Source organism: Coloeus monedula (assembly GCF_965178545.1).
Source record: "Coloeus monedula genome assembly, chromosome: 5".
Lineage (NCBI taxonomy): Eukaryota > Metazoa > Chordata > Aves > Passeriformes > Corvidae > Coloeus > Coloeus monedula.
The window spans coordinates 3666946-3688814 of NC_138785.1; the positions used below are offsets into that span (position 1 = coordinate 3666946).

Here is a 21869-nt window from a genome sequence, read left to right on the forward strand (position 1 = left end):
ATTTTGAGTAACAGTTTGCAAGGCGTGTGCTTGTTGAGCAATTACTCCCTAGCATGTATAATACTGAAGAAAATCTCATTTCTTTTCCAGAGCAGCCTCTGTATATCAGCCATCTGCCACTGACTTTAGCCATCAGCCCCTACAGAAGCATGGTTTCATCTTTCACTGAAGGATTAGCCCATACCATTCTCATCTGCTATAGTCTTGCCTATCTATACACTTAACACCTTATTTTTAAATGTCTCCTTCCTGACTGTAACGCAGAGATTATGATTCTCAGAGGCAATGAGAAGATGAGGAGGTCATCCGTACAAGTATGAGGGGGCCATTCCATCAAATTTTCAATAAGATCTGAAGGGGATATAAACTCTTTGTTGTGGGTGCAGTTGAATCTTTTCTGTTCTCTTCTTTTGCCAGGAAGATATGAGTGGCTGGAGTGTTTGATTCTATATATAACTGGTTGATGTCAGCTGGATGCCAACCCCTTTGAAGAGGATCAGCCCCCAGTTTGTCTCAGTACTAGGTACCATGCAGATCCCAGCACAAGGGTACAAACCATCCAGGACCAGGCAGGTCATCCCCATGCATAACTAACTTCTGAAGCCTCAGCTAAAGGGTTGACATCGCTTTTTATCTGCACAACAAAACAGTAGGGTAAGTGTATTGTTTCCTGAAATATTTTGACATTGTCTGTCCTACAAACTGTCATATACAAGACATTTATGTAACCTCCTGACTCTGCAATTTAAAAGATGTTTATATTTTTACTTAGTCAGAAGTGCGCCTTCTTTAAAGATGCCAGAGGAACTAGTTTCATTCCTCAAATTCTTTATTAGATTAAGAAATTCCAAAATGTAACAATTCTGAAAACATAAACAAAGATGTAAATTAAAATTAGTTAGCAATTTACATCTTGTAGCATAGTGAGTAGATGTGAGAAGGCCTAGACCCTGACACTGATTTTTGCTGAAGAATTTATGTAACCAACTCAAAGTCCATTCCTTTGAATCTTTTATCCATCAAAACATGTCCTAACATCTGTCTGTAAGCAAGAACTGCCAGTGCATTTTGCAGTGCAGTATTTCTCAGTCAGAAACCCCTGACTTCACTGTTTGGCCATTTTAAACAGGCTGCTGGAAATGAAAGTTGGCCAAATTGTGCGCGCTGGCTCAACAATGTAAAAAATGTGTTGTTTTTTTGCAGCGAGGAAAAATCGTATCAGAAAATCACAATGTTATCAGATTCTGCCCTGGTCAAAGAGAGGAAAGAGCAAGCATCAGCCATTATGGATGAAATACACAGAACTGGTATAGCACTGAACCCAGCTTGCTGCATATGCAATGTCCTCTAGCCCTCCCTAATACATTTTTTTAATCATAGAGTTTAACTCTGTTACAGCTTTGTCTCTGGGTGTTTTGCCATAAATAATCTTGTGGGAGTATCATGCTGCCTATGGTAACTAATCCTTTTGTAGTTGCCTCTTTTCATTTGAAAGCTATTTTCAGATGAACAACTGCTGTGGAGGAATGAAGTAATCTAACAGCTGATGAACATTCTGCTAGGATAGCCTTTCAGAACATTATTTGGGGTTAATAACATGACTTCATTCCATTTTAAAAGGCTATCATCTAAGAAACATAATGACCTGTACCCTCGTTTTCTTTTTCTCTGTTTCACTCTGCTTTTTCATATAAATGATAAAAAATTTTGAATCAAATGTTTACATCTCTGCTCCTCTCAAATCTTGTCTTTGTAACTAACACATTTTACTAGCTCTTGGCAGTCTCTCTAATGCACAGCCACCAATTAATCTTATTTGATGGAAATTTTACTTCTCTGTTGTTGCACTGATGAAAATGAAGGCACTTAGGAGAAGGTTGTTTGATTTTCTAAAACAGGTTATTGAAGTTATGCTTCTAGCATGAGACCTAAAGAAGCAATTAACTCACCTGGGAATACAAATCAGCTTGGCTTTCATTAGGCATGCACTGGATGCTTTTGGAGAGCCTTCCAATCCTGCTCAAGAAGCCTTTTTTACCATCTACGTAAAAGATCAATTTTCTAAAAGTGATAAGCACCCCACAAGCCTCCCTGGAACAACAGGGAGCTGCATTAATATTTAGAATTTATGAAAGTTATACCACTTTCATGGGATGAAATACTGAACACTGAATTCCAGTTTTGAAAATCTTTCCAGTGGACTTCTGTTTCAAAGAACTTGTGGATTGTTTCTGCACTCACTTGATTGATGACCATTGCAATTGCATGAAGAGTAGGGTGAGAGACTTAAGAATTTTTAGAAAAAGAAGGTATGAGTTTCAGTGCCTGGTCCTACTCCTTCTGAAATTTCCAGAGGTTTTTTTCTGAAGTTTCTATTCCTAAGCAAATACCTCTTTCCTATTTCCATTCTCCACTGAACATGCACTCAAGTCTGGAAGCCAGTCTGCCCTTCCAGATTTCATTACAACCCCTTCTTTTTTGGTATTGTAAACTCAAGCAGTACATGTGCCTGAAATAGCCTGCAAGCTCTTCAGGGCAAAAGGAAAAAAATAGTCTTTCATATGTTTGTTTGGAACCAGGCATTTCACATGGTAAATGTTGCTACTATTCATAGCAATACCAATAAATGTAGCACACATCCCTTGAAATCATTGGCGTATCTGGATAGTTTGTGCTGATGCTTAACATTTGCCCCACATAATCTTCCCTTTTATTATTTACATATTATCAGATTTGCTGTCAAGATTCATACTCGTAGTTATGGCAGCTTATCCTGCAAGATATGCTGTGATACATGGCCACTGAAGGCAATTCTAACTCTTAGAAAACATTCTATTTTTGCCTCTTCTTTGGATGCCTGGGATATTCATATATTGCAAAAAAAACATGAAAGTCCATGAAATGGGTGTCATAAGAGACTGAAATTGATAACAAGCTCAGTGAAGCCAGATAGAAAACAGAAGGATAACCAAAGATGTAGTGACACAAAGTATAAGCCAGTTCTTTGGGACCAAATCTGAACAAGCCTTGGAAAAATCTGGTATTTAAATGGCTGAATTCAGCTCTACTAATTTTTGACATTTTGTTTTGCCCTGAATTGTTAATTCAATGAGCTTAACTTGAAATCTAGAAGGTGAACTGCTGTCTTTCTGGGCTCTGCATCAGTATTTCTAATGACAGTCCTGGGCCTGGTAATTACATCAAAATTAAGTGTACTGTTCCAGCCAGTCTCACAGCCCTGTGAAAATCTCCACTGCTAACACAGGTACACAGTAACAGAAGGTTCTATAACAAGCCCCAGCACCATGGAATGGTGAAAGCATTCCTACTGCATTTTTATTTCAGACCCTTTTTATTATAATGCTTTTAGGTAAACAGTGACTCTCCACCTCCTTGTTAAAAGATGTTCATAGCAGAAACAGCTGTTGAAAAACTCCAAAACCAGCCAAGTTTTTTGCCAGTGTCTGAGATTACCAACCTCTGGGCAAGACTGATGAAGACTGAAAGTCCACCTCTGCTGTTGGCTTATGGGACGTGACTTTGTCCCATTTTTTAGAGAAATTGGACACATCCTAAAATGCTGCAGGAATAGACACCAACTGTAAACCTTCTTATGGTCTCAAAGAGAAACTATATGAGTAAATCAGTGTGTGCACACAGTGACCTCCTCAAACTCTTGGTTTGTCACTGGCAGACTTGGACTAATTGTCACATTTCTAAGACTACTTGGTAGAGGTAAACTTGGATGTATATACATATGTTTAAGGAAGCCCTTGGAGTTCATCACTTAAATCCCATGTCCAGTTCTATACTACTTCTTAAATGCATTCTTTAGTATCTACATGGTTAACTATCTTTTCTGATACAGTTAAAAAATCTTATTTCTGATACTACAACAAACACACTATCCAATATTTATTATTAAAGTTTATAGTCCAGATTAAGGTATTTAGAAGATTGTAAACTGAAGGATTAAAGGAGTATTAGATAGTGAATGCAGAAAGAACTATATAAATCATATTTAAATACAATCTGCTGTGATTTTAAGATGGACTTGGCAGGAACAAATTAAAGAAATGAAGTTAAAAGGTTAAGATCAGGATTAAACTATGAATTAAACTTTCAGCATTATTTTCAATGTCCATCTCTGACATTAATGTTCTCTTTCTGTCATCCTCTAAATGTCCTCCTTCTCTCATTCTTCATCACCTTATCTGCACTGACACTGCAACTATCCCTAGACACATCATAAAACTAGACAGATGATTAGATTTTAGTTGGCAAGGAATTCAAATGAACTTTACACTTACAATTTCGGGATGCTGCCTGGATACACAATAGTACACAACGGAAGGGTACAAAGTAGCTTGGAGCCTTCAGTTAACATTAACAGGAACAGTGTGTATGTAAGGGAACAGCAAGGCCCAAAATAGATAACACCCAGAGTGTCCCAGAAGAATCCCGAGTGGTTTGGACAGAGCTCTGCAATTGCCTTGGCACCCCAGTCTCTGAGGATGTGTACGCTCCCCATTCTGTGTACAAACAACAAAAGCTTTTCTACGTGAACATGTTGCTGATTTGTGAGGTGAATTTCTTATTTCCCACTAACATAAAACCATCCAGCAGTCTCTACCCCTGCAGTCATTTTGAGAAATGATAAAATCAAAATATGATTTGAGGTCTAAATTTCAGGCCACAGGCCAATAACCAGGGCAGTTATCTCCACCTCAGAGCCAAAATCCCACCACTATCAGTCACTGATAGGGCTACACTGGGCAAGCTGAGTCATTTTCTTCCATGTTAAGTCTTTGTTTTGTAACTGTCTCTTAAATAACAGGAGGTTGTTAGGATTCTTTACACACACTATTTTTAAAGCTGAAGTACACGATCCAGTTCATGAGCCAGTTAACTTGTTCTTGTTGCAGTGAAATCCACTGCAAACATTCAATTGAAATTGGTATGGACAGAAATCAACAGTGATGCACTCCAGGGCCCATCGACTTGTTTGATTTACTATGTGGAAAACTCTTGTCTATCCAGCTTCAGCTAAATATTTAATATACCTGTCTCAATTATGTTTTCCTAAATGTCAGCACATCACATTGTTTTTCCAACATAAAGTTACTAGGAGACACGCCATTTACTCAAAACAAAACTCTTCATTTGCAATATTGACTTTGGCATTAGGTACCTTCTGCAGTTAATTAATTTATAATGTTAATTTTAAACTGGGCCTCCTTGCTTACTAGCAAGTTACTTAGTACATACAATTTGCCCTCATTTCATTTTAATACATGTCAAAGTTAAAAATTTTAAATCCTGGAGACTATAAGAATATGTGACGCATAGAATGTCCTACTATTGTAATATTTCTTAAATTCTGCAGCGTTCTAAGCAAAAGCAAATACATAGAAAATGGTTTCTTTATTGTTTAGCTTTCTGTATTCTAAGGTTTAAGTTTTGTTTCTAGGTTGAGGACATTCAGTGAGAGTTCAGTCACTAAGCAATAGCTTGCTCAGTGCCACCAGCATCCCGGTTACCAGAACACTGCCATGAAGATGACCATAGGAATTCTGACATTCAGAATTCTTTGTTTACAGTCCTGATTGATCTCCCCTTCTCTTGCTTATGCATTCTCCTTTTCAAATACCACAGGATGTGAATAAAGACATAGAAGACGTTTTCCCCAAGTAGTGAATTAAGAAATATGCATCCAGTACTTCAGTTTCCTCTTGGAGAGAATAAACCCCAAAATGGTCTAAACTAATCAGTTACTAGAAGCATGTTGGAATTCTCCATTAGGACTCTCATTTTCCACACCTTGAGCTTATTTTGAAAGTTAGTTTAAAAATAGTTTAAAACCAGTATTTAATAGAGACTGGTAGATATGTTTAAAAGTGGTTCTCTCTTATCTATCCAATGCAGGACACAGAAAGTTAACTGAAGGTTTGATGTGGGAACACTGGGATCAGAAGGAATTTTGTTCCCAATTTCAGCAGAAGCCAGTTTTTACTAGCCTGCTATTAATACAGTGTGTGGGACACTATAGATCTGACCTTGATAACAGCTGAAGCAAATTGGAGTTTGAGGTGTTTATCATCTTGGAAAATAGAGGTTTGTGGTGTTCAATAATCTCCAAAATTCTGGAAGAAGGCTTAATTTCACTAACACCATGTGACGCTGTGCTATTTGTTAGCTACGTATGCATGAACATGTTGGATTTCAGGTTCAGGGCATGGAATATCAGGCATTGCAGACAAACAGAGGTTTGTATTTACCCATTGCATTGCAGTCTCACCCAGCTTGAACCTTGGAAAAAAGGTCAGCACGCCCAGAGATATCATGGTGGAGGAACTGTCGACGCTCAGCAACAGAGGTGCCAGGCTCTTCAAGAGACGCCAGCGGAGATCTGACAAATACACGTATGAAAATTATCATTACATGGCAAACAAGCCAAGAAATGTGAGTATTTTGTAATGACTTATTAATGATTCTGGATTGGGTTCCTTTGGTGCTTGTGATACACATTGTGCATGATCTATTTGTAGTTTCAGGAAGAATAAAAGCAAAATCCTAGAAGGAGGTTAAGAAGCAGTGAGCCAACTGTATTTTATTAAATGAGATCCTGTAGACAAATAAAAAAAAGTTACATTTCTTTTTATATGGTATAGCTATTTCCAATATCTTTGATCCCTTGCTCAACAAAAGTTAAGTTACACTGGGATAAAACAGGATCAAGTTTGAGCTTTGATACATCTGCCTTTTTAAAACAGACCTGCACAAAAGAAATCCCATATAAAAAAATCTGAATAACTCAATTGAGCACCCAAGGCTATTACTAAACACTATTATTTAAAAGCCCATCTATGAATACTGTCCCCCCATTTCTCCCTCTACTGAGTATTAGAAGCTACACAGAAAAATTCTGAGCACACCATCAATCTTGTCAGAATTCTGTAACCAATTCCATGATTTTGCTACTGTCTGACAAATCCATTTCCCTCTAGTCCATTTCCCCCCCCCCCCCCCCCCCAAAATCACAGGGTACATAGTTTGCAGTCAGTATGACATTGCAACACATGAAAAAACGATGCCTCTGGCTCCTGTTCCCTCTCCTAAGTGTCTATTTAGCACTGCTGGTGGTGTCTTCATCATCTTTATGATTCTGTCTGCCAAAGTTAATCTTTCTAACATAGTTCAGGATGACTAGAAAACATTCTGCCTTGATCTTTTTTTGTTGTTGTTTCAAGCTTAAACAAGTATTATTTGTTTGCTTTCCTACTTCAAGAAACTCTTACTCTAAACCAGTCTATATTTGAATTGCTTTTAGCCTATGTGTCATAGCTAAAATAAGATGCTGACTTCTTATGAGACTCTAATTCTATATTTATGCAACAATGATTAAGCCTTTGGATGTTTCCTCAGAACTGATAACCCAATAGGAGGGTGGAAAATAACAGCATATCATGAATCTCCAGAAAGTGACCTGCACTGAAGTTGTTATTTCTATTACAAATAAAGGAAAAGACAATCCCAAACAAAAGCAGTTTAACAAATGCAGTGAGTTTTCAACTGATAGGGGAAGAGACACTTTGAAGAATCAATGCTTTGAAACTCAAAGGGCTCAAACTTGCCAGATTTCTTGACCCTTTGGGTAGCATGGGTGCTCTGTGTGGCACAGAACAGCCTCTAGTGTCTAGTGACTGAAAAAATGCTCATTTTCAGTTACTTAGACAATTTAAGTGTGAAGGGAATACTGTACCAAACAGCAGGACAGTGTTCTTTAGGATTGTACACTCTGGGAATCAGATCTGGGCTGTAAACCAGAGTATTACTGCAGCCTCCCCAGAGAATCACATGCCTGCAAGTGCAATTTCCTTCTGTCTGAATACAGCGTGGAGAGCCCATCCAGAGTGTCAGAATGGACGGCCTCAGTGTGGAAGGAATTCCCCAGCACGCCCCAATGACACCTCCCAACACACCTGATCCCCGGAGCCCTCCACACCCTGACAACATTGCCCCAGGTAATATGTGAGTCTACAGCACCAAATAGATTTAGTCTCATTTCATAGCAAAGAGATGGCCATTTTTTAAGACAGTAACTTCAACAAGAATTTTTTAATAGACTAATATTATAAATAGATACATTTGAGTCAGGTAACTAATCAGAGCCTCTCCCAGAAATGTAAAGTGATTAGTTGCCTGGGTTCATTTTTAAAAGATCTGATATATCATTTGTACTTCTTCTCTCTTAACTGAAAACATATCTTAATATCAAGAAGAGATTGCTCCTATATTTACAGGTCTTAAAAACACTGAGAAAGAGATCCTCTGATTTAAAACCACATGAATATACTGATTTTCCTTTGCCAAACCATTGTTTCCAATATGCAACACCCTGCCCAACAGTCTGAAAGTTATTCATTGTAGCTTAATTATCCATAAATGTAAATCTGAAGCCACTGAGTTTTGCTAGAACTCTTTAGAGAGGAGTAACTTTAAAAGGAATTTGCCTCTGGCTGCATAAACTGTTCTTTTTTAAATCCTTAACTGTGAGGGTACTGTTGGCTTTATTTAAAGGCGTGAGTTACAATAAGGCCTTATTTTGTATTCTTTAAAGATTAGAGAAGGCTAATTTGTTTTAATTAATTTATTCAGTGATATAGCCCTTCTTCCTGTTTATGAATTATCCATGAGCAGTCCATGGTTTTTACAAATTCATTCTTTGTTCAGAATTACTCAATGCATGTTTTGTGCAGACCTTTTCCAGTCCATGTAAACTAGGTCAGTCCCGCTCTGTTGGTGACTGCTGAGGCTCTGTGCATCCTTTGGCCAAACACAATACAAACAGAGGCCATTTCCATTGCTAAGACATGATACAAATCTTTAAACCTTTCTTTAGGCAGAAAAGGTCTGGTGAAAGGGGTAGATATTAAGCCACAGGGGGGGTTAAGTTTATAGAAGGAAATAATTTAAAGACCTAGATGTGGATGTACTTGTGGAAAATTTCACTCAAAGAGGTAGAATTATCTTAGTTTTAATCAAAAGGCTGTTTTAAAAATCTTTTTGTTCACATTTTCACAGGATGGTGGCAAGGAAGCAGAAAACACAAAGCAACATTATAATCGTTTTACCTCGATCACATTGCAGGATATTCTGGACCACTGAAAGAAATTCCTCCTGAAAAGTTCAACACTACTGCCGTGCCAAAGTATTACCAGTCTCCCTGGATAGAAGCGATTAGGGATGATCCAGAACTGCTGGAAGCTTTATATCCTAAACTTTTTACACCTGAAGCAAAGCCGGAACTGCCTGACTACAGGAGCTTTAACAGGTAATCCTGAATGAAAACTGAATTTTACTGACCAGAGGAAAATGACTATGAAATAAAATGTTTCCACCACCTTTAAAAACCGTACCACCTGTGTTTGCAAGTGTGTGCATAAACAGGAACATGCACAGAGATTACAAGTGGCAACAAGAGCATTAAGGAGGAAATGAGTCTATCTCTAAAGTATGGGCCCAAATTCAAATTGTAGAACTAGGAATATAAGATAAATTGTGAAAAATATTGAAAGAAAGAAAGTATCAGAATCCAGTGCCCAGAGAAGTTGTGGATGCCCATTCCTGGAGGTGTTCAAGGCCAGGCTGGACGGAGCTCTGAGCAGCCTGGTCTAGAGAAAGGTCTCCCTGCCCATGGCAAGCAGGTTGGAAATAAATCATCCTTAAGAGCCCTTCCAACCCAAACCTCCTATGATTCTTTGATTCTGTGATTCAGTGTACTCAATAAATAAATATGAGGGAAATATGAGCTTCAAACTCCTTTCAGGATGCCCATTGTTGACTTCAGTAGGTATGGTGTCATAAGATCTCTCAGGGAAACCCTCAGTCAGAACTTTGTTTCCAAGTTGTATAATGCAAACCATTCCTTTTTAATACAACTCACATGGCTTTGTTTTAGGCAATGATAGTGCAATGGACTTTATCCCACAACCAATCCTTCACACTAAACAGTTAGATGATTTCCTATTTTATTGCGGTATAACATTTTTATATCTTTGACAACCTTCAGCAACAAATTAACAGATTAAACATTGTTTTACTTACATAGCATCTAGTGTGTTATAGCTTTCAGTAGAACTTCTAGCTATATGGACAACTTTGGGTTTTTAAAACTTTAAAGCAAATCCTTACTCATGTCTTTTTCTGTCTTTCATTCCATTTACACTATTTTTATTTACTGAAGTAATGGACAACCCGGCTGAGTTCCAGACAGCTGAGCCAAACCAAAACCCCTCCTCAAAAGGCCAGACAGCAATCTATTGAAAAAGAAAATGGTTCATGGCAATACAAACCTAGAGAAAAATATCACAAACATCACTTGTGTTCCTGATATTGATGTGGGCCTCAACTATGTGTGCAAATACTAAAACATTACACAATTCAACATCAAAATTGGCACTGCAGACACTGCATTAATTCTGATTTCCTAGCAGCAGCATACATTGCCATGTTAATAATTGAGTCTGTGTGGCTAACTCTTCTCAGCAGACAAAATAGCAAATGCAAGTCAGAGATGTGCCACAGCTGCCAACATTGGAACAGTAACAGCACAGTTTATGTACTGTGCTTATTGTAACTGAAAAAAAAAAATTGAAAAAAATAAAGAGCCCAAGAAAAAATGCTAAAGATACATATAGATGGAAACAGAATCAGTTTTCCCTCTCACAAGAGGCGGTACTCATTATTGTGAAGAACAGCATCAGACAGGGCACAGAGGCTCCATTAACAGGGATATGTGTCTTGAGACGGTGTCTGACGGCTTCTTTGTGGATTTTTAGGCTGTCTCTGTGGTCCTAGGTTCTGTTAGCTGCCCTCTTTACAACACTAACTATTTGGATTTCTTTTTATGTGGATTTTCTCTGTGTATGACATGGCAGAACTGTGGCTCACCACAGTCTGAATTTCTTGAACATGTATGCATTCTTATAAGGAAAAGGTCAATGTTCTCCCTCATAACTGCCATAAAAAACTAAAATCTGGCACATAAATCCGGATCCAGACTGTGAAACTGGTAAATTCAAACCAAAAATGTATCAACATAGTCCACCACAACTCTCCTTCTTGTGGAAAAAAACTGATATCCAGTAGAAAAGGATGCCTGGTGGCCCTAGAAAAGCTGTTACAACCTACAGTCAGACTTTTGTTTTCTAGCAGATTCAAAAAGAAATTGAGAATTTGAAAAATTAAAATTCAAGATACTCATCTTGTGGAGAGAATTTTACGGCCATGACTTAGACGTCTACACTCCTAAAAATGTGCAGGAAAGTGTTTGATGATGGAATTCAAAACAGCACACTGCATGCCAAGCTATCCAACAGAAGAAGGCTAACCGGACTTCTGTGTTTAGATCCTACTAAGTCATTCTGTGCATCTAGGTCACAGCATCCTTGGCTTGTTTAATTGCAGTCTTGGAGAGAAAGCAAATGATGCTGTATTAAACAATTAAAGTGTGATATAAGAGCACCATTTTGTTATCAGCTAGGGTATCTATCTAGGCTTTCTATCCTGCTTCATCATCCAGTAAAGTGCCATGTGTTTGTTCTCCTGCAAAGCACTGGTACAGTCACCATTAGTCAGGAGGGGGTGTGGTTAACAGTAAGTGTGAGGCATAGGATTCCCAAGGGAAATGGACCTGAGATCCTTCCCGGTTCATTCACTGGCGTCTGTTGAAATGGCACTCAGACTTTGCAGACCATTTCAGGTTCCTTTCAGCTTTCCTTGTTACACAACAAACTGAAAAGCAGCACAACCTGAGCAGGTAGGGAGGAGTTGGAACTGAGACACACATTCACAGCTTAAAAGTATATTCAGCACTAAACAGCATCCAGATTTTTTCTCCTGCTGTCCAGCAGTGGTGACTCTGGATCCTGCAGCAGTGCAATTTTTATAACACTAAGGAATTTTTAAAAACAAATAAGGAATTCATAGAGGTATTAGTTGGAGTCTAGTATTCATTTTGAGCTGCAGGGACCTTGCAGGCAGGTCACTGGAGGAAGAGCCGTGGCAGCAAATGTCAGGCCGGTTTGCCCTGTGAGGCAGGGCTGTCTGTGAGCCAGCCAGTAGTGCTCTGACAGCACAGCACCGGCAAGAGAGAAATGGGGCTCAGAGGGGCTCTGAACACACACTGCACACTCTTTCTCCTCAGAGATGAAAACGAATCTGTGCTAGCAGAGAAATACTGCAGAACAGACCATGCCATCTGGTTTCTCTGGGAGATTCATTCCTTTTAGGACTGAAGAAGCATTTACTAGTGAAAAAATTTCTTGTCTCTTTTACCAGCACCAAGTAATCAATCTGTGGGAAAGCAGCATGAATCTGCATTTGCTAAGGAGTTTATAATATTACTTAAATTAGTACCTTTATTCCATCTGCTTCCTTGGAGCTGGATAAAATGTCAAAGGTAGGATTATGAGTAATATACAAAGCACTACATCTTACGCAGGACAAGCAAGTCAGACTAGTTCTGCCTCTCCTACCAGATAAATTCTCACTCAGCTTTCTCAATTCCCAAAGACTATCCTTTCAAAAGCACTACAGGAATCCAGTCCATCTGGGCTGGGCTCTGTTTTCATTGATTCATGGATTCTGGAGTCTATTACAAAATGCTAAGATCCAGAGTCTCACAGAAATTTTGGGTGCTAACTTGAAGTGATGTGAGATTAGTGGGAGCTGGGTGCTTAGCCAGTTCCTTAGCACCCAAATACCTCTATGAAATTAGCATTAGCTCTTGCACTAAGCTCCCATGAAACTCTGAGCATTTTTCAGGGTCAAATTATTTGCTCCTATGTCTCATTTTTTTCCAGAATTAACAACAAGCAAAATGTTCTATGAATGACATTCCCATTTTAAAATGTGAAACTCGCATTTTTTGTAATTATGTAACTGAAGGTGCTAATCTAATGCAGTTAAAACATTTCTTCAGACTTTCCCCAATCATCAGCTACAAGCAGTCTCCAATGTCGACACAATATAATGTTTAATAAGAAAGACTAAGGGTAAAAAATTAAAAAGAAAGCCTGCTAAAACAACAGCTAAAAATAAACATGATTGTGCCTGCTATTGTTAAATCAAGCACCTACTTTTTAGGAATATGCAAAGTGAATATTAAACAATCTGTTACCCTTCCTGCTGCTATTTCCTATGGCTCTGAACCAGCATTTCCGCCCTAATTATGAGCAATGACTACTGGAAGTTTTTAGGCATGAGATTTAGGCTTCTATACAATGAATCAGAGCTCAAGTAGCACAGCTGATGTGCACACAACAGAGGTCATTACAACACCATGTTGTCAGACAAGTTATTGCTCACAAGAATATATTTACTGCTGCTGTAAAGGAAAATCAACATCTATTAGCCAATTACTCTACTCTCCTTTCTGTCAATCATCATGTGCCCCTGCCTATAAGGCAGGAATACAGAGTTCTCTGAGGCCAGACTTTGTATAGCAACTACAGGGGGGTGTTTTGCCACAAAAGATGTTTGAATTTCCAAAGAAAGCCCTCCTGCTTCTGTTACATACAGAAATACACTCTATTTAAAACCCATAAATACTACAAAGAGGATGTTTTAGACAACAGAATTGTTTTGCAATTTATACAACTATTGTAATTCTGTTTATTTGGATTATTCCTTTAATATACATATCAATGATAATTAACATCACAACAATGTGAGAATGTGTATCGTAATTAGGGCAGCAATTAAAACAATATTTATTATCCGGTGAGATGTAGATCACTACATTCACTCTGTGCCAATTACCAAGCAATTATTTTTAATCAGTATCATACGGTATCCATGTTGACATTGTGACCTAGAAGACAGCTCCACAAGAAAAGCTTGATACCACAGGCTTGATACCAACTTTGGATAAACAATTTCCTTTGACCTCAAGAGAGTTTAATGCCTGGACTGGCTGCTGCTGCAACACCTTGTCTTATCATCATCTGAGAAACATTTTTTGAGCTTAATCCAAAGCAGTGTTCTTCTCTCAGTGAGGGTGCATGCCCAGAGCTTGCATGATTTTTTGTATCTCCCAGGACTGATGCTTTGAAGTTAACACCATCCCCTTCAACAAATGCTGCTCGTACCAAAATGCAGTGAATCATCCATGTAATGGCAGAGCAGCACCATTTCTTTTATGTCACAGATTCATTTTTCTGAACTAATCTCTTCTTTTTGTGTATGCATACTTAATCCTTAGTACAAAACTTGGGGGTTTTATCCTACTGAAAATCCTAGACAGATCTTCAAATTATGTCTTTTAGTTTCTGTTGGTATTAATTTCTCTGGTCTTCTGCTATAATACCTGGAACCACTGGAAATACATTCCATCAGATCTGTTGTTCTGTACCACACACAAAATATACCAAGGCTGGTGAAATTCCATTTCAACAGAAATTCATTTTCCTATGCCACTACATATCTGGCTTTGCATAAACCAGGTGCTCTTGTGCAATTTGAAAATCTGACACTCTTCACTGGCTAGAATATATCCCAGCAAAGTTATGCAGCTGATCAAAATGCAGAGCACATACCACAGTCTGTTTGTTTGTACAAAGGAGGCTGGAAGAAGTGACGGGAAAACTCCAGGGGTTTTTTCAGTCTGAAACCTGTATATACAGGAGATCATGGGAGGTATTTGGAAATACTGTTGTTTTAAAGTATTTCCAAATGGATGTAACAGTCAGCTCCAGCTTAGTATTCCTTATCTTTCAGTTTCTCAGGCTTACTGCCTGAGGGAAATTTACATTTAAATAACATGAAAAACGCTGGGTGAACAGTGTTTCAAGGTTTAGTTATATAAACATTTTCTTCAGAAACAAAGCTGGTGTATCAAGTCCTCACCCATTCCCTCCTTTCCAGAGCCTGTTGTCTTTGGCTGTTCTTTTCTGCTTCACTCATTAAGCTCCACTCCTCTTCGCTTATATTGCTACAATTGTTCGAGCCTACTAGACTGCTGAAATAATTTGGATTTTGAAGTGCTCCTTTGTTTTGAAGGGTCTTTGTTTAACCCAGATCACATAAGTGACTCGAGTTTATAGCACAACCCACATACATTCTAACTGGTACAACAATATGGTGCTGAAACAGTGTAGTGGGAGGAACAAGCAGCTGAGGAGAGGAGAAAACGGGGTGAGAAGTTTCTGAACTAATTACTTGCTAGAGAGAATGTGTTGAGCCACAGTTTCAGACTTATCAACTTATCACCAACAAAATAAGTTTAGTAACTGTGACTCACCAGTTACAGGGTTTTCTTGTAACATCTTTTTCTCTCAGCTTTTCCATCCATTTGAATTTTTAATAAGGCTGCAAGCTTTATCTAAGGGGAAATAAATCAGATCTTAAAGAGAATTTCCCAGAAAAACAAACAGAATACTTTCCCCCGAAGCTTGAAAATGTAAACAAGAAATTGGAACAAAAATCTGTTCTTTTCAGCTTCTGGGAGGAAAAGAAAAAAAGTATTTTTAAAATCACATTTAACTTTTATTTCTCTGATATCTACAGAGTTGCCACTCCCTTTGGTGGTTTTGAGAGAGCATCAAAGCTGGTTAAATTCAAGGTACCAGATTATAATATGCTGATGCTAAACGATCCCAGATTCATGATCCTTGCAAACCCTCTTGCTGCCAGAAGATCCTTCAACAGGACTCCCAAAGGGTGGACATCCGAGAATATCCCTGTAGTGTTCATTCAGCCGGCGGAATCCAACACCGTTCCAGAAACAGAAGACCTGTGAGAGAGGCTGCATTCTACATGGTACAAAATGCTGAAAGCTGCACATCTGTGTATTTTTGGTCCAAATACTACTAAAGGCTACTGACAAAATTTGTCCTTGGAAGCCGGAGTATAAGTAATAATGTCAGATGCAGTGTCTCTTTTCTGGCACCCAGTTTCATCTGTAAACATGAGCTAAATAAAGTAACTTGGAAAATACGACAGTGATATTTTCTATTTGTTTACATGTTCTTCTTTTACTTTCTGAAATCTTTGATTGTCATTTAAGAACAAGTGTACCAAGAAAAAAGAAGTGACACTACTCTCAAGGGACTTGACTTGATAGGCACGGTGATTTAGGGAAAACAACCAAGCAAAGTCTCTACTCAGTGCACCCCAAGTCCTGCCTACTCAAGATAAGCTCTGACAAACCAACCTTCTTCCCAAACGCTGCCTTTGGCCCAAGTTAAGTACTGTGTCATTACTTCAGTGACAGCAAGTTCAGGCCATTTTCCTCCTTTCTGACTCTTCCTCAACTTTTATGATGCACATCAGTGCCTGTGTCACCTGGATTTGTTTACAGAAAACTCAGTAAATTTGGCAATGACGAGGACTACGTAGTGGTATGAAAAAGTACAGAGGTATTTCCTGGATGTCTAGAATGTTTGTATTATTCACAGCTAAAAAGCCCAGCAATGACTGGTTATGTCAAACATACAAAAATGGTATCACCAAGCTCTGTTACCACAAATACTTTTATTACTAGAAAGAAATTTTATAGACCTTTTCCCCTACAGCCACAACGTACACTGAGACTTAAAAGCAAGAGAATTTTCTTGCTCTTGATATACTGACAAGCTCTGGTATTTTATAAATAAAAGCATATGTGTTTTTCAAATATCATTTCAAGGCAGGTAGTTGGCAAAGGAAATTCTGCCATCCATTTTCTTTAATTTACATTGTCACACAAATAGCACAAATAAATGTAGAGGCCCTGAACAAAAATATGAAATAAAGAAATAAATTCTTTAAAAAAATCAATCTCATTGACTGAGAACACTTTCCTAGCAAGGGATTAGTTTGGGAATCTTAACTGTGCACATTGAACAACAATTATATGGACTATAACAAAAGTATGAATTTTTCAAAGGTAAAAATGCAAGACTAAAGAAAACATCCATGGTGAGGTGTAATGCAAAAAAGTTCTGGAGGAATTAGTATTTTATGAGCATTCATAAGCCTATTCGAAGAGAAATATGAGAAAATTGGCGCTTAGCACATACACAGTGAGGACTGTGAAGAGGGGATACATCATTTTTTACTGTATTCTCTGTAAAAACAACCTATACATGCAGAGCATGCCACCTTGCTTCTTACACAGCACACACAATGGCAACTTTAGTCTCCTATTCATCCATGGATCCACTGGAGCAGAACAGGCTCAGGAGGCTTCAGATGGCTGAGAGGCACTGAGCGTGCTACACACGTGTTCAGCTGATGGCTCAAACAACAGGCATCACCGACAGTCCTTATGTTCTGTCTGAGACTTCCCAAAGGAGCTGTGTCACAGCAAACCTGGTAGCTCTGATTCACCTCTCAGCTTCAGTCTTGGCTGCAGAACAGGAGCTCTGTGCCTCCTGTCTCCCAGCTCTGCCACCAGACAGCTACAAGCACACCAGCCCATGGCATGGGCCCACACCACTCCATGGAAGCCCAGCTGGCAGGGAAGAGTCTCCAGCCACGCCATTCAACCTCCTGTACTGAGGGGCTTTTGCCAAACCACCTGCTGGGAAGAGGCCATGCTAAACTCTTGAACCATGCCTGGGAATCGTTTGGGAGAGTGCTAATTTGCAGAGGGAGGGCTGTGCAATGTGCTAAGCATTCAACAGCACAGAGCAGCCAGTGCCAGTGTCCAGGAATGTTCCCTGGCTGCATCAGCCTGGATAGAGCCTCATTGTGCAAGTCCCACTGCAATAAACAAATCCCTCTGCCAAAAACCAACTCCTTTGCCACAAAGGAACATCTCTTGGTAAGACTGGGAATTCAGAAATCCGCTGTTACCTTCAGTGGGTTTTAGCACCTGCATTTATTTTTTCAGACTGTTATATTGCACTTGAAATGCATCCTATAACTAAAGGAAAGCTGCAGTGGGGCTCCTAAAAGCTTCTTTTAGCTGTAACACATACAGCAGCAAGGACAGATTGAATGGGAAAACACACAAGTAACAGATTTACACAAACAGAAACAAGCACAAGTTTATAAATATTTCAGGAAATGTGCATATAACATCATGCACATTTTATCACAAGATACTCGTATTTTCTTCAAAAAGAGAAAGGCACTGAAGGGTATGGTGAAAAGGTAGAAGTATGTTAAGAATAAATATACAGTTAAAAATGTATAAAACCCTTAGTTCCCAAAGGCTTTTTTGCCTCATTTTTATTTACATTAAGGCACCCATTGCAGCAGTATAAAGGGAACTAAAAATTTCATTTAAATGTTTTCACTAAAAACGTGTTGAATTGAGAAAATAGATTTGCTCTTTCCCCATCTATACAAAATACTCGATGGTCACAGTATGTAAAAAATAAATAAGAGATGTACACTACTAAATTGCTACATGACTATAAAAGATTTTTATAACATATGCACCTTGAACCTTTTTTGACATGAAAAGTCAGGGTTCATGGCCTGCACTGTCTGCTCTGGAGAAAAAAAATTTAGCTGCATGATCCCTTCTGAGATATCTTAACTATGTCAGCATGTCTTGGCTGCTTTCCCTCCTGCATGATCCATACAACTGACAATCATGGAAATAAAATATTATTCTATTGTCTCAACGTATCCCCGTGTTTAAATTAATTTAATACACATTGTCTCAATCAGAAGCAGGAAGAACACACTGGAGACAGACTTCTACTCCCAGTGAAATCAAAGAAAAGTTTTGGCATTGCCCTCTGTGCAGACAGAACTTCACCATGGTATTTATTTCATCTTAAACATGTATTTGTAATCAGAATTTATACTATGTGTTCAGCACCAGAATGGATATTGTGGATTATAGAGCTGGGCCTAACTATGTATGTAGTTTGTTTTGCATTTTACATCTGGTGAAGTGCTAACAACCCTAATAATGCCTTAGAAATACTCTGGGAAACTGCATGGAAATAAAATGCAGGGAAAAACAAGCCTATATCAAATGAGATCTCTTCAAAATTATTTTCAGACCAGACACGAATAGTCTGCACTCTACCTCAGCTCTCAGATGGCCTTACTAACCAGCACAAAATATTCTGGACAGCACCTAAACCAATGGGATAAAACAAACTTCCTGAAATACATTAAGACTGTGAAGCATAAACCCCCATATATGTTAGATTAGAATTTCTTGTTGTGAGGCCCATAAATTATAATCAGATTAGACAGAAACACCAGAAAATCCCTATAAGGCTGACAAGTCACGTAGCACCATCTTCTTCATTATTCCCAGAGGCTACATACTGTTCAAAACCAAATAAAAAGTGATCTAAATGATTTATAAATAGTGTGTTTGCCACAGAGCTGTTATGTAACTGGGTGTTAGAATATAGATGATAAAAAATAGTTACAAAATGCAGTCAGCATACTGATACAGTTTAAGAAACAAAAAATTGCATATAAAATACTCTTACTCAAAGGAAATTAAAAGCAACTGAAAGGGTGAAATCCTTTCAAGGAAATAATACATTTTTTTAAACAGACTGCAGACTAAGTGTTCAGAATAAGGAAAAACTACTACAGAGCTCTAACCCTTCTCTCCAAAATAAAAAGCTAGCATGGTTTAAGAGTACAATAGAGGAGACTCAGAAAAAAAGATAAATGAAACTTTACTGCAAGGACACAGTAATTAAACTATCTCAACACAAATAAAGGAAGTTATGACAGAGGTCTCCACAAATGGTATGGAAAAGATGATGAGAGAACAATAACACAGGAACAAACTGACTCTTAATAAAATGGTAAGGAACCGACTTTAAAATTAACGGAATAAATATTTTTTCAAGAAATGCCTGGTTGTGGAACCTGATGCTATAAGATGCTATGGGTCAAAAACTATTAATAACTTCAAAACAGGACAAACAACTTCCTAGAGGTAACTATGCCTGTTATGGATAATGTCTACTATGTGATCTGCATCTGGAACGTAGGAAGTGTGTGAGAAAGATCACTCCCCGTTTACCCCATTTCTTTCTATAAATATCTTCTCCTGGACACTGTCAAAGATTCAGGAAAGAAGGATTTGTCAGTCCTATGAAATACTTTCTGTCTCCCCAAACCCATGTATTAAAGTACCACGTCAACTCTAGCACGTGCATTAGTACCGATGTTCATTAATTTACATCAAACCATCCATTAGGGGAGCAATTCCCACATGGGAATGGGAACATTTAAATGTAACCTGGAACCAGAGAGAGCCAGGGTTAACTTAAACCTCCCACACAGCATATGGGCACTGCAGGGAACACAAAAGCCTGACTTCAGCTATGCCTTTGGCAAGATTCCTGATCCTATACAGAGAGCTCGGGTTAGAATACAACATATAAAACTTGATCCTCAGTTTTCCCATTAATAAAACAGAAATACTAATGCAGGCTGTACAAACCTTTCTTTTTGTTATTGTATGTTTGGGGTTCAGGGTTTTGGTTTTTTGGGGTTTTTTTGGGTTGCTTTTTTTTTTTTTCATGTTAAAGAATGAATTTCATGGTAAAAATAAAGAAAGTAAAAAATAGGCTACAAGAGTACATACATAATTTTCCAGGCTATCGTATATAATGAATGCAAGAAGTATTAAATGTAGAATAACATTTTACTTTCATTTTACTTGAAATACTGGATTTCATTCTACAATGGGCAGACTCTAACTAATAAAAGTATTTGTATTTGATGTTTTTTTAAATAAAGATGTAGCTTTAGCTATTAAAAAGTCCAAATAACTTCTCTGACTGTTATTTTTGGACAAAACTATAAACTAAATTCAGGATGAATTCACAACCCTTTTGTTTTCAGATGGAAATTGGATTTCCTGAGAACAGACTATTCATCCAAAATACCTGCCCCAGAATTTGCAATACTCCCCTACTGCACAAACACACTGTGAGACAAAGTTAAATAACACTTGCAAGAGGCAGAGGATTTATAAATCACTGTAAGAGTGAAAATAAGCCCTGGTATTGTGAGCCAACTATTCTTTCAAAAGCAAATGGAGATTAAAATATTCGACGGTGTTGGTACAAAGAACAGCTTGAACTTCGCCAGTTCAGAGCTGGCTGTACTCATTAGCACAGGAATGCCCTCAGGCTGCTTTGCATGGAAGGTATAACTTAGAACTGGATTTCTCTGGAGTTCTGAAGGACATGTGAATAGTCATCTTCCAGAGAAACAAAAAAAAAAAAAAAAAAAAAAAAGTAAAAAGTTTCAAATCTTGAGGCTATCCTGGGTGCCAGGAGGCTGACCATACCCAGTCCCCATAGTGGGAAGGCTGGCAGCCATGCAGAAGCCCTGAGGGTATCATTCCACTTCCTTTTCCTTTGAGAAGATTGTCTGCAGAGCCCAGTTAATCTAGGCAAATACTAACTTGAAACAGTAGTTACTGTGGTCATCACCCTCCAGATTACAGAAAGATGACTATGCAAGGTAACTACAAATGATCATAAACAAACATTCGAGGCATGATGGGTTCTTCCTAGGCTGGCCTACTGTATGTCAAGGAGCCAAGTAAGGCCTAATTCCGGCAACGGATTCCAGCACTATGTCATTCCTCAAGTTCTTAATGAGCACATTTTGACTATTTGCTGGCAAGGGTAAAAATAAGAACATGCTGTACAAAACGGAAGGAAAAGAGCAAGCTGAATTAAAATGGAAGTGCCTATTTCCTATCCGGGTTTTGCAGTGATGCAAATACGTTTCCTTAATGTCTCGTTGCTGAAAAGGAAGCAATACTATACACACAGTTCAAAATGAAAAGTCTCCCTATATTTAACGATGTCACTTTATCATTCATTCAGATATAGCTGATAAAAGAGGCAGAAAGAAAGGAAAATGTGGACATG

The 21869-nt window shown here is 38.3% G+C and overlaps 1 protein-coding gene across 1 annotated transcript; it reads left to right on the plus strand.

The window, feature by feature from the left end:
• The first annotated feature begins 500 nt into the window (after positions 1-500).
• MYOZ2 (myozenin 2) lies at positions 501-15997 on the plus strand. The gene is made up of 6 exons (XM_082281909.1): positions 501-654; positions 1204-1307; positions 6293-6462; positions 7895-8024; positions 9151-9334; positions 15571-15997. The coding sequence occupies exons 2-6, from the start codon at positions 1232-1234 to the stop codon at positions 15800-15802; spliced, it is 792 nt and encodes a 263-aa protein (XP_082138035.1). The 5' UTR covers positions 501-654; positions 1204-1231; the 3' UTR covers positions 15803-15997.
• Positions 15998-21869: the final 5872 nt, after the last annotated feature.